Source organism: Papilio xuthus, unplaced genomic scaffold, assembly GCF_000836235.2.
Source record: "Papilio xuthus unplaced genomic scaffold, Pxut_1.1 DF827756.1, whole genome shotgun sequence".
NCBI lineage: Eukaryota > Metazoa > Arthropoda > Insecta > Lepidoptera > Papilionidae > Papilio > Papilio xuthus.
Genome location: NW_013530893.1, coordinates 6,279,313 through 6,292,226, shown reverse-complemented (window position 1 = coordinate 6,292,226; position 12,914 = coordinate 6,279,313). Strand labels below are relative to the sequence as shown.

Genomic DNA, 12,914 nt, shown 5'->3' with positions numbered 1-12,914 from the left:
AAGTCAGAAGGATTTTTTATATCATAGGGTGGCAAACGTGTAAGCGGCTCCGTGAATTCGCCGATATAGCAAAACGACCGCTGCCCGTAGACATCAGCAATTGCAGATTCAGACTTTCAATCGACGAAGAAGGGGACGAACAGATATCTTCCCTACTTGTACGTCACCTCCTCTACAAAACCCAATTCCCCATTCGTGCATTTCCTCATAAGTTAAGGATAGGAAGGGAAGGTGGACTAAAATTTGGCCTCCGGCATGCGTACTTAATTAGACGGTACACGAAATGACTTCCACGTGCCGGTATCCTGTGTGGTCGTGGTATTTCACCGATAGACCCGACCCATTCGTGCACTCAACCAAAAATAAGAGGAAAAACTTGTTCACAAAAGCTTAAAATTCAAAACATAACTAAGTGAATCATAAAAAAATATTATAATTAACAAGTATCAAGGTAACAAAACAAACGTTGTGAAACATATCAAGGCAATATCATTAAAGAATCCACAAATGAAATATAAATACGGAAGCGAAAACTTTGTACTCCTTTTTGGGAAATTGCGGGAACAAATGAATGCGGTATTTGACATTGTTAAAGTTAAGATGGAGTAGAAGTGCATAAAAAAATTGCAAATAACAAAAAAACAACAAATGCCAACGTTTAGTTTTTATTTATTAACGTGCATTCATAATTATAAGTCCATGACATTTTGGTCATGGTTTAAGGTTACCAACGACACCAACAAAAATTAAAAATAGAAATACATATCTAGTTAAAATCTCTTCCTGCTATTCTTAAACAAATACTCCTTTATCTTTGGAAACATTTTTTCTTTAAGGTGTTGATTATAAAGTACATCGAGATGATTCCACAGCGGATCCTGAACATAATACAATTCTACTAAGTTGGGCAGTTGCGTTGATAACCATTGCACGTCTACTGGAGACGACAGATGATCACTTTCACCGTGAATTATTACAACTGGTATATTGACCGCCTTAATATTATATGCAGGAGGCTTCTCCACGCCATATACTTTTAAATTTATATCTCTACCGTGGTCGTATTTTTCAAACCTGTCAGTACTTAAACGCTGATTGTAAAACGACATTCCCTTCACTGATGTCCCGGCAGGAAAATGTTTGGATAGTGCTTGTAGAGTAGGGATACTGACAGCTCCTGGATGACTCGAATCGATTAAGTACAAAATAGACCTGCATATTGTGTCTGCGAGGACATCTTTTCGACACAGTACGTCGGTGAGCTGCTGAAGGATGCCTCCTTGAGGGAGAGCTTCCAATTCTGATGCGCTACTGATATACGGCTGCACAGTATCATAGTACTTAGTGAACATTCTAAACATTACAGATTTAGTAGAATTCATTCTTGTAGCTGGATGCAAGAGAATGGCTTGACCAACTTTATCACAGTATCCCGGTCTCTCCGAGCACATTATGACAAACATCATCCCGCCCTGAGAATAACCTATATAATTCAATGTCTTCGAATCAGTATTGTTAAGAACATAGTCGATTAAAGCAGGTGCATCATAAATTCCGATTTCATTCGGAGTGAAGTTCCAATATTCTGGATCTTTTTTTGGATTATATTTCAAATGTTCTTTCGAGTAATGATTACCTCTGACATTACCGATCCAAAGATCGTAACACTCATCCGCTATGAGGTATGCCAGGCCAGCATCTGGACCTGAGTCTATCCAGGCGTCAGAGCTTACGAGTAGCCCGTGCATCAGTAGAACTGGAGGTGTTCTTACTTCTTTATCACAATTCTTACCTTTAGGTATTCTAAACATTGTCAAAACATACCCATCCTCGGTCACCACGATATGTTCTTCCGTATAGTAACCATAAAATGCTGTCGCTTCAGTAAAATTCAAAGAACTCACTTTATTTGCGTTCTTAATATATATTTTAAATCCAGCAAATGCTTTCTGTAATATTATTGTAAATATAACCAAATATAACATCCACCAAAATAATTCTGAACCCATTGTAACAAGAATTGTTCATTGAGACATTAAATCACACAACATTGTTTGATATCACACATTTAAATACACTTGACTTCAATATAATTGGGTATAAAAATATTAAGATTTAAATTCTGGTTATGTTAAATTGTTTTACCACGAATGAGTTAGTGGACGCGTGTAAAATCTCTCGACGCCATAGCGGCAATGATAAAGATCAAAGGTAACGTATATGAATGTTACTGATCAGTTGTAAACTAAGACAGTTTACAATAAGTCAGTGACACTCATGTGTCAAATCCGTATAAAGTATGTATGTGTATGTGTTCAAGCGAATTGTTACAGAGGCAAAGGTCAGTTGATAAAATTTATTGGATGTTTCTTTGCGGGATTTATTTATTCAAATTGTGTTGGTCGTATTGATTATAGTTTATAATATTTATTTTATTATTATTTAGCTAAAGAATGTTAAAACCTACGACTTTACACAGTTCCTAGGAAATTTATAGAATTCCGAAACTATTTAGGAAAATTATAAAATGTTAATTCAAATATTATTTAATTTAACCGGCAATAGCCTAATGGTTAATGCTACGGATTTCCGATCACGAGGTCGGGGGTTCGAATCCCGCCATTCGACTGTCGTAAACCATATCCTAGCACAAGCCTAGAGCTTAGTGGGGATGTTAAAAGAAGTATTAGTAAATTTACAAAAAATCTGATAATATTAAAAAAAAACATATATCATGGGAAATGTATACATATCACATTTCCTAGGAATTTTATACAATGACGGATTACATACATTTCCGTTGACTTCAATATGTAGCAAAAAGGGTAAAATAATATTTTTTTGACCGGATTTTAATTACAAAAACTGGTAACAAAACTTGTTAGGAATCTTTGCAACTTGTCCAGCTCGCTTTTTGGAAAAAAAATAATCCTGTCTTCTACTACTCTCAATATAAAAACTATTATTAGAGATCTTATTTTAGCATAATTCGTATCGCTTAGAACTTTAGGCTAATTAAAATGTATATTGCGCCTGTACAAATATAATATCAAATCTTTAAATATACGGCTTTATTATAATGGAAGGAGAAGAGAACTTTTGTAATATTTAATCCAATTGTATTAGATATATTATCATTATAAACAAACTTTATTTTTTTATTTATCTTTGTATGGGCGTAGTACAGGTAGAAATCGCCAAAATAATCCATACCTCAATATAGAATGGCCCCTATTAAAACAGAATTAATGTGAATATTTGCCGCACCAACTATTAGAGAATTTAAAACAATAACGGTTGATTAGTAAGTTTATAACGAGATGTATACATTAGGGGGGCGTGTTAATAGTAAGCACACAAAGCGGGTGGAATTTTTTTAAAATCTACAATGATTCAATGGAGAACTATCAAAGCCATATAGTTGGATAAACTTAGCTGGTCAGGTAGAAGAGATGTTGTTATCACGGTCAGTACTGTTATAAAATGTATGTGAAACTTACTGAGGTTTTCATAGAAAATTATGACAAGACATGCCATGATAGCTACTGTTTGAGTCTGACAGGGACCTTGTTGATTTATTTAGAATTTGAGACGCCTTCTGTGCGACTGTGTTTTTGTTATGTGATTATAATTATGCCCACCGGGTCAGATAAGTTTTTCAGACTATAATATTTTAAACACAGGTTGCTAGAACTGAGATCAAAAATGATCACATTAATTACATTTAACATGTACATAGTCTGATAGTTTGTTGAATTCTTTCTTTATCTAAAAGGTCTTAAATAATCCTAGCGAGGGAAATCTATAAAAACAATTACTTTTTATTGACGACCTACTTTGAGTATTTGAATTGCTGTGACGATAAGCTAATAGATAACTGTAACGATATTTAAATAGCTCGACATAGGCTCGATGTTATAAAAAATGCGAGAGGCAGCGGGCGGCGGCGTACTCCTAGCCTGCGCGCTCCTCCTGGCCCTGCTGGTCAGGCGCATCGCCTGCGAGCACAACGACACGCAGCTCCAACTACAGGATGAATTATTCACGTACAACTCCAAGGATTCGCTTTCAAATTTTACGGAATTCACGAGAAACTATGGATACTACACCGAAGAACATGTAGTGATCACCAAGGATGGCTACATATTGTTCTTGTTTCGTATACCTAAAGGCAAAAACTGTAATGGATCAGTGAAGGAACCGCCCATTTTGCTGATGCACGGCTTACTGATGAGCGCCGATTCCTGGCTGGATGCCGGGCCATCGTCGGGCCTGGCGTTCCTTCTGGCCGACGCTTGCTACGACACGTGGGTTGGCAACATGCGTGGGAATTACTACGGAAGGCGACATGTCAACCTCGATCCAGACACTGATTCTGAATTCTGGGACTTTAACACCGAGGAGATGGGTGTCTACGATCTCCCGGCGACTATCGACTACGTATTAGAGCACACAGACTCCAACGATATTATGTATGTAGGCTTTTCACAAGGTTGTCGAATACTGTTTACAATGGCCTCGGAGACGTCAGGGTACGTGGAGAAAATAAGAATTGCTATAAATGTGGCGCCGGCGGTGAGAGTAAAGTACACAAGAAGTATATCTATACGACTGTTGACACAATTTTATGCTCTAGTTTCACCAATATTGAAAAAGCCTCGACAACTTGAGGTCTTACAAAAAGGCGGACTGATTCAAACTGCGACCGCTTTTGTATGCAAAGATTACAATCTGGCGAGTACAGTTTGTCAAGCGATATTGGCTATCATAGATTCCTACGACCCGGGGTCTGTGACGACGGACACGATACGCACGCTGTTTGGACACTTCCCGGCAGGGACGTCCGCTTACACCTTAGCGTTTTACGGTCAGGGTTCAATCTCGAAAAAGTTTCAGAAGTATGACTATGGATTGAAGAAAAATTTGCAATTGTATGGTAGTGTTGTCCCCCCCTTGTACAACCTTAAAAAGTCGACGATGCCTATAGTTTTGATTTATGGAAATAACGACTTTTTGGTGGACCCGCGGGATGTTAGATGGCTGTCCAATCAGCTGCCCAACGTATTGGAGAGGTACGAGGTGAGCCGCAGCACTTGGAATCACTTGGACAACAACTACAGCCAATTCTCGAAGCAACTGATCTTTCCTAAAATAAATCAATACTTGAGTAAATACAGTAGTAGTGGGAACATTTCATGAACTATTGGTTACTTCAGACTGTTTACACACTCGACCAAATTTGTTATTTGATTATAAAATATTTGTGCATTTTAATATTTATGACCATTAAAAATTTAATTGTGAGAATGTGTTACACTTAAATATATACGAAACGATTTTAATAGAGATAGTAATACTAGAGATTACAAATTAAAAAGTAAAAGGATCAGTTTAATCCGACATGGCAAGTATTTGAATAGTTGACACTAAGGAAACAATACGGTACTTGTATGATAGAGCTCGATTTATTGTACATTCTCCACCTCTTTTGTAAAGGACCAAAAGATGATGTTGAAATAACTATTGTTATATAAAAAGTGAAACATCAACAGTAGCAAAGTAAGTTGATGACGACTTATCAGTAACCATTTCAATTTAGACTAATACCCTTCGTGCACAATTTAATGTAAATTTTCGAAACCTGCCGAGTTAATAAAGGTTCGTACACAGACACGCGTCGTCGACACTTCTATCTGTCGTCATCAAAGCTAGTCGCAATCTGTTTGTCAAGATCGTCATAGAAGTCTCCGCGACTCTGATGGAGGAACAAATATATTACACACTTTGGAAATAAGAGTCAGTCATGTGGCGTCGCTCTGCTTGTACTGACCCAATAGACCACTCATCTAGACTATTCATCGTTTTGGTTCCGGAGAGCGCGCAATGCGATACTCACGTCTAGCATTGCCAAGCGTCCGGATAAAGCCAGACATAAGTAGGCTTTTTGATTGCGTGTCCGGCGAAATAAACAATGTCCGGGTTACCCGCCCTGGAAACCCTACATACGACTCAAAGATACAATATTATTTTCAATTACCTTGCCTTGTGTACTAAAGGCCTAACTGCTGTAACTATTAATTCTTATATCGGTTAATTGCTATTCAAATTATAATATAACCAGAACTTGTTAACAAGTTTTGAATTAATTTACAGATAACAGAATTACGTAAGTGACAAAAAAAGTGCAGCGAAATGATAATGTTGCCAGCTTCAATCACATGTTATGTCATATTGCAAGCTATTTTCTTTTAGATTTAATGTATATTTTTTAAAATAGTTATAATGACTTTGTCGACAAAAGTTTTTTTACTCTAACAAGCTGAGTTAAAGGAAACGTATTATTATGAAATAATTACTAGACATAGTTCAAATGAAAGAACAAAAGAAAAGACTAGACTGACCATTAGACAAAACGTCATAAGCTCGGACTTACTTGAATCTACGATCATTTAGTTGTTGACAGAGATGTTAGCATATGTTATGTTTTAATTAACCATAGAAAATTTACCAAAACTGTTGAATATAGATTCATACTTTCAATATATAAAAAATTAAATATCTTTGATATATTGAAAAATCGAACGTCGGTGGCTAAGAGGTTAAGCACTTAACTTGTTATAAGCGGGTCTGGGGTTCGAATCCTGCTATGGACCATTGTGTTTTTCGATTTCCTATTTACATTTTAAAAAATAAAAATCTCCGTCAATGCTTCTTTAAAAAAAAGTGGCAACTAAATTTAATTAAACATTCATGAAATTATAAAGAGTCATATTTTAACGGAACGGAAATTACAACACGAATAGCTGCAAGTGTTTTTAAATAGCCTACTTAAGAATGACATTTGATAACACGTGCATATTAAATAGAGGTAAAGTCACAGCACATAATGTATGGAAAATGAATACGAAAAGGAACAACATTGGTGGCGCTCTTCTTTGTATTTTAATATTTTCAAAATATACAATAGAACAGAACTTAACATCTCCTGAGAAGGCATTGGATGATAATCTACAAGACTCAAGGTCAAATTTTATATCCATCACAGCAAGATATGGATACATATCCGAAGAGCACACTGTCACAACACAAGATGGATATATTCTAACCATGTTCCGTATACCGAAAGGCAAACGTTGTATCGGTTCTGTGAGACAGCCTCCAGTTCTATTGATGCATGGATTCCTCGTAAATTCGGATTCCTGGACGGATGCCGGTCCGTTAGCCAGTCTCGCCTACCTGCTACCCGATGCATGTTACGATCTTTGGATAGGAAATGTACGAGGTACTGATTACGGAAGGAGACATGTACGACTCGATCCGGATACAGATTCGGAGTTTTGGAATCATACAAGCAATGAAATGGGTAAATACGATATCCCTGCTTTCATCGACTATATATTAAATACAACCAGTTCTAATCAGGTCATCTACATGGGATATTCACAAGGCGCTAGATTACTTATTATTATGTGCTCCGAAACGGACTACTGCAGCAAAGTAAAATTGTTCATAGGTATGGCACCGGCTGTAAGATTGCTATACACCAGGTCGATACCGCTAAGACTGTTGGTGAATTTTTACAAATTAATATTACCGTTGCTGACGAGTCCTTTTGAATTAGAAGTTCTACCTAAAGGTGGATTTATTCAGCGACTGGCCTCGTATGTGTGCAGAGATTACGCAGCTTCAGCTACTATTTGTAAAGTTGTACTAGATCTGATCGATTCCTACGACCCACTCTCCGTTCTGACTCAAACTGTAAGAGTGTTATATGGTCACACGCCCGCTGGTTCATCGGCAAGGAATATTGTGTTTTATTCTCAGAACGACGCTCCAACGTTTAATAAATATGATTACGGAGCAGCCAAGAATCTTGAGATTTACGGCAGCGCTGCGCCTCCTCTGTATGCGCTCAATCGCACCACAATACCTGTTGTATTTCTTTATGGCCGAAACGATTACTTAGTAGACCCAAAAGACGTGATGTGGCTCACCACTCAACTGCCTAATGTTCTAGAAACTTACCAAGTAAGAAGTCCAACATGGAACCATCTAGACTTTACTTATAGTCAGTTCATTCCGTTACAGATTTTTCCTAAAATAAACCAATATCTTCTTAAATATACTAACAGGGTATCGTTAAATAAAGGCTAAATATAACCTATGTTTATGGCTTTTAATAAAGTAGTGAGTGTAGTGAGATAAATATTATTATTTAAACCTATAATTTTTAATTGAAGTTACGCTTGGGACATATCAAGCTTATTTTTCATTCATTCGATTTTTTGTAAAATCCCTAATGTTGTCATTATTATTATATAATGTTACAATTAAACATGTAATCGAAATTTAGAAAAATTTAAGCGGTTGTGCAGTTTGACGTCACAAAATAAATAACATTTTAAGACCTAACATGGTTGTTGTAGCTGTATTTTGTTGATGTGTCAAATGTGATCTATTTAATAGGACCAAATTATTTTTATGTAAATTTAGATAGAAGTGAAATGGTCCTCCAGCAAACTTTTTCACTTTTTGTGACGCCTGAATTATGACGCACAAAGGTGGCGTGTAGGCTAATTCAGAAGCACTAGCGGATATTGCCTTTTATTAGGTTTAAAGATAGTTAAAAGACAAACTATATTTTTTATCTGCCGTTCCGGCTCACTGAATTAAATCCTGGGCTAGAGGCAAAACATCGATATATTACGCAAACAACAGCACGCCACAGGTTACTAATATAATATTACAAATACGAAAGTTTGGATGGATAGACGGATGGATGTTTGTTAGAATGTGCCTACAGAACCGCTGCATATACCTAGGTAAAATTTGGCATTAATCTGGAAGAACACATAGGCTACTTCATCATCATCATCATCAGCTCACTATACATCCCCACCGAGGGGCTCGGAGCCTACCCTAAGTTAAAGGTGATTAGGCCATAGGCTACTTACTAATTATTATTTTTTTAAATCTGCACGGACTGAGTCGCGGGGGACAGCTGTAATTTTTATAAGAAACATACAATGAAAATGATATACGACTGAAGCATGTAAATTGTACGACAGGGGTGTACACTTAAGGGTGAATCGTATCCCTTGACACTTGGCGACCATTCGTCAGAGCAAACGCCGGCCGCGCGGCACACCTATGTTTATATCAAACAACTTTATTACAAGGAATTTATTGTAATATAATATTATTAAATTAACTGAATTAGTAACTTAAATAATTGTACAAGTTCAAATAATCATCAATGTTTAAGATTGTGGATTTTTTTCTCAAACAATTATTCTTCTTAAATTCTAATTCCAATTATTAAGTTGTTTTTGTGTTCTAAGTTGAAATAATAAATGTTTATAGAGTTTGTTTGTATAACAATGATTGCTGAATATGGTTCAAATTGAGTTACGTTTGAAAATAGATATGTAAGATTTGGAATTAGTTATTTGTGTGAGTTAGACAATTCTATTATTATTTGTCTGGATTTAGTTTGTTCTGAATGAACTTTATGTTAGACAGTGCATTGATAAAGTGTTACAAAATTATTGCTTGAAAATGTGATTGATATAGAAGTGTGAAAAGTGGTATGTATTATTTATTTTTTTACTCCTTATGTTGTAATATATAATTTTAAAAATAAAAGATTATTTCAAAGTTTCAAAGTTATTATACCGAATATTTCTAATATCAAAATAGATGGTGTAGATTAAAAAAAATACAAAAGTTGGAGGCAACATTACAAGAACGTAAAATTAAAAAGAAACAAAAGAACGTGGCTGTACTCGAACAAAAACTGCAGCCGAAGTTTGAATGTAAAAAAAAAACATTCGCTAAGTTGGCGGCAAGCCAGTGATATTGAATTTCTAAAATACATCGTCTTAAGTTATATAAAGTTGTACCAAAGTTTAATCTCCACAAATAACCTTGTCTTAGAAGGGATTAGCTTTCGTCTTGTGTAAGATTTTATTGTAAACAATTGCTTTATTATCGTGTACTGACATTCTAGTTTTGTGGACCTAGCATGAATATCTGTGAGAACATTTTTGTAACATCACTGACGAGCTTGTATTATTTGCGCAGCGCCCCCTACCAGACATTTTGACATATTTTGCCGAGGCCGTTACGAAAACGCGTATCGCAAATATTTCTGCTAGACTCTCGGATTAGAAAATGACACATTTTATTTAAATTGATTTTTATAAGCAGTATTTTTATTTTGATTGCGTTCGTACTCAATAACAATTAGAACTATAATTTTGTATGCAATGTTAGTCTAAGTTCAAATAAACTAAAAACTTTTATTTCAAAATGAAGCAATGTTTCAATTTATTTTTCAATAATATATCAGCGTGTGTCGTCGCTGAATACATTCTGAAGTTGACAGTAATTAAAAACAGAGCGATCGTACCCAGTCACCTGTAACTCTCATCACAACGTATTCCACATTCAACCATACGGTTGATTTGCATATTTACAATACATTTTAACCCTTTAAAATCCGAAAAAAATATCTTGGTTTTTTTTAATTTAATATTAAATAGAACTTCATCTTCTTTGGACATGCAAAACTCTATGCACGAGATGACATACTCCATGTTCCTTCGTTCCTCTTTGGAGAAACACATTTGGTGCGAGATAATATTGTTTTATTGTATTTCTAACTAGATTTTCATTTAATTCCTCACGGACGAGGTCGCGGGCGACAGCTAGTTGCATCTATAAAGTAATTTTACTGCTCAGTTAAAACTTAGATATATTTTTAACAAGTGAGTTAGTTGATAGTGTTAAAAACTTTAAATTGGCGCAGTTCAAATATTTGCACTTTTCAATAACTTAGTATTTGTTTTACAACAAAGTTGTAAAAGTTTAAATTGATTTCTCGCAGAGAAGACTCGAGAAGTGTTTACAATGGAACAGCTGCCTCCAGCGCGAGTGATTGCAACTCGCATTCACAGCAGGTCACGCCTGCTTCACTTACATACTTATCTATCATATTAATAATACAATTCGAATGTTTGTCTGAGTTAAACTTGGAACATGAAATGATTTCAGCCTTTATTACCGCATATACTACAAATTACTTTTTAACTCTACGCGGAAGGAGTAACGGGCGGCTCCTAGTATTACACAAACTACTCCCAGCTTTTTCTAATAATCTATCCTTATTAGGAGATGATGGAACAGGGAACAGCAGTGAAATTAAGCCTCCGGGACGCACACTCATCACACTGTACGCGGAATTGCTTTCACTTCACGCCTGTCTTCTGCGCACCGGGCGAGCCGGGACAATTCGTGCGAAGGTGTTAGAGCGGGCTCTACCACTGTTAAAGAGTAATAGACATTGTTGTCTCTGTTGTTATCAAAGAGAATGATAGAGATAGCAATATGTATTGAAAAGGTATCATAAAAAATCCACGGTAATATAAATAACAAGAACAAAAACAAAATAATTATAATGAAAAATGAAATCTTTAGCTAAGCTATAGTTTTTATTTCATGTATTGCCTCGGGGGTAAAACTGATTCACTTAGCAGATTCACTGAACGGAATTAATCTTAATGAACACTCTGTTCGTAACTACTCTGTGGTATAAAATCATATTAATTAAGTGAAAGTGCCCCCTCTGTATTCATACTCTATATAATTTTCAATATAGAACATGCTCTTTAATTAAGTGAGGTTTGCTGGAGATTTTCAGTAGTTTGTACTATGTTTTAAATCAAGTTTCTTTTGTTTAAATTACGTGTTCTTGATTCATCTGTTTTTTTTTTAAATTTATAGAAACTAAGAGAATTAAACTTTAGTTATCACTCTCTTTAGGCCTTTAAAAATAGTAGCAAAGTCGCAGAACTACTGAATATACAAATAAAACTTCATAAAAATCAGTGAAATATAAGATTCGACGATATAAGACGTCATCAGATTCAAACCATAATACTAAGTAGTTCGCTGGAACAAACCAAATCTATACCAGGTTCATATTAAAAATGGTTAGTATGAGGTTTTAACTTGAGCAGTAAGATATGTTACTTATCGCATAACAGTAAAAATTTACCACCGACCATATCACTTACCTACAGCCTGTGCTATTACCACTACTCTGAACTTTACGACCGGTTTAACTTAACCCACCTTTCAGGTACTCAACTTGAGTGGTCCCATGAAACTTTTAAACCTTCACTTACGAATGTCGGTTTACGAATGTTTTTATTATTGTGTAATTTTAGCAATTCTAAAACATGGCTTTTTTATACGTCCTATCTATAGCTGTAACACGTTGATATGTAACAGTAAAACATCTTTAGTATACTGTATACTATGTGTTCTTCCAGACTATGCTCTACATCTATGCTAAATTACATCAAGATCCGTCAAGACGTTCCTAAGATTACTATAAAATGCATCCATTCATACAAACATTTTAAGCAAGTGACAAGTATTCATTACAATTAAAGTTAGATATTCTAGAGTAACTTACTAAATCTTACTCTATGTTAGGTTAAATAAAAAAAAAACATCGTCAATAAAACATCAGAATCATGCGATCTCCCGCGATACTGTTTAAGACATTATAAAGTCGTGTTAGCTATGAGCTCGCGTCTTATCTGCATTTCATATTTTATGATCCACTCTCTGATATTACTCTCAGCCTCTCAGCTACTCCTACCAAGTGTTACAAGGTTTTCTTATTTTATTACTATTTATCGCTTTTAAGATATTACTTAAATTGTAAACTGGAGTATTCAGTTATTGTAAATGTCTAGAATATAGAAATAACACAGAATACTAAATAACAAAAAAATACTTGCAAAGATTTTTATTATACCAACTACTTAGCATATGAATAAATAAAATCTAGATAAACGATATGCTATGACTAATAAAAAATGTTGTTTAGTGTCTTTAAAAAT

General features: G+C 35.2%; 4 protein-coding genes across 6 annotated transcripts in view; 3 read left to right on the top strand and 1 right to left on the bottom strand.

Moving 5' to 3' along the window:
• LOC106116315 (uncharacterized) overlaps positions 1-12,914 on the top strand; it is a 67,597-nt gene that overhangs the window by 50,335 nt on the left and 4,348 nt on the right. The gene's annotated exons all lie outside the window — the stretch shown is intronic.
• On the bottom strand, positions 650-2,213 carry LOC106116321 (lipase 3). The gene has a single exon (XM_013310106.1). It carries the CDS (start codon positions 2,007-2,009, stop codon positions 771-773), a length of 1,239 nt encoding a protein of 412 aa, XP_013165560.1. The 5' UTR covers positions 2,010-2,213; the 3' UTR covers positions 650-770.
• Positions 3,910-5,304, top strand: LOC106116316 (lipase member J-like). The gene has a single exon (XM_013310100.1). It carries the CDS (start codon positions 3,925-3,927, stop codon positions 5,197-5,199), a length of 1,275 nt encoding a protein of 424 aa, XP_013165554.1. The 5' UTR covers positions 3,910-3,924; the 3' UTR covers positions 5,200-5,304.
• Positions 6,878-8,164, top strand: LOC106116318 (lipase 3). Its single transcript, XM_013310103.1, has one exon. The coding sequence runs from the start codon at positions 6,898-6,900 to the stop codon at positions 8,152-8,154; it is 1,257 nt and encodes a 418-aa protein (XP_013165557.1). The 5' UTR covers positions 6,878-6,897; the 3' UTR covers positions 8,155-8,164.

Bases quoted from the DNA above. Each gene is read 5' to 3' on its own strand.
- LOC106116316 (XM_013310100.1), top strand. From the start codon at position 3,925: ATGCGAGAGGCAGCGGGCGGCGGCGTACTCCTAGCCTGCGCGCTCCTC.
- LOC106116318 (XM_013310103.1), top strand. From the start codon at position 6,898: ATGAATACGAAAAGGAACAACATTGGTGGCGCTCTTCTTTGTATTTTA.
- LOC106116321 (XM_013310106.1), bottom strand. From the start codon at position 2,009: ATGGGTTCAGAATTATTTTGGTGGATGTTATATTTGGTTATATTTACA.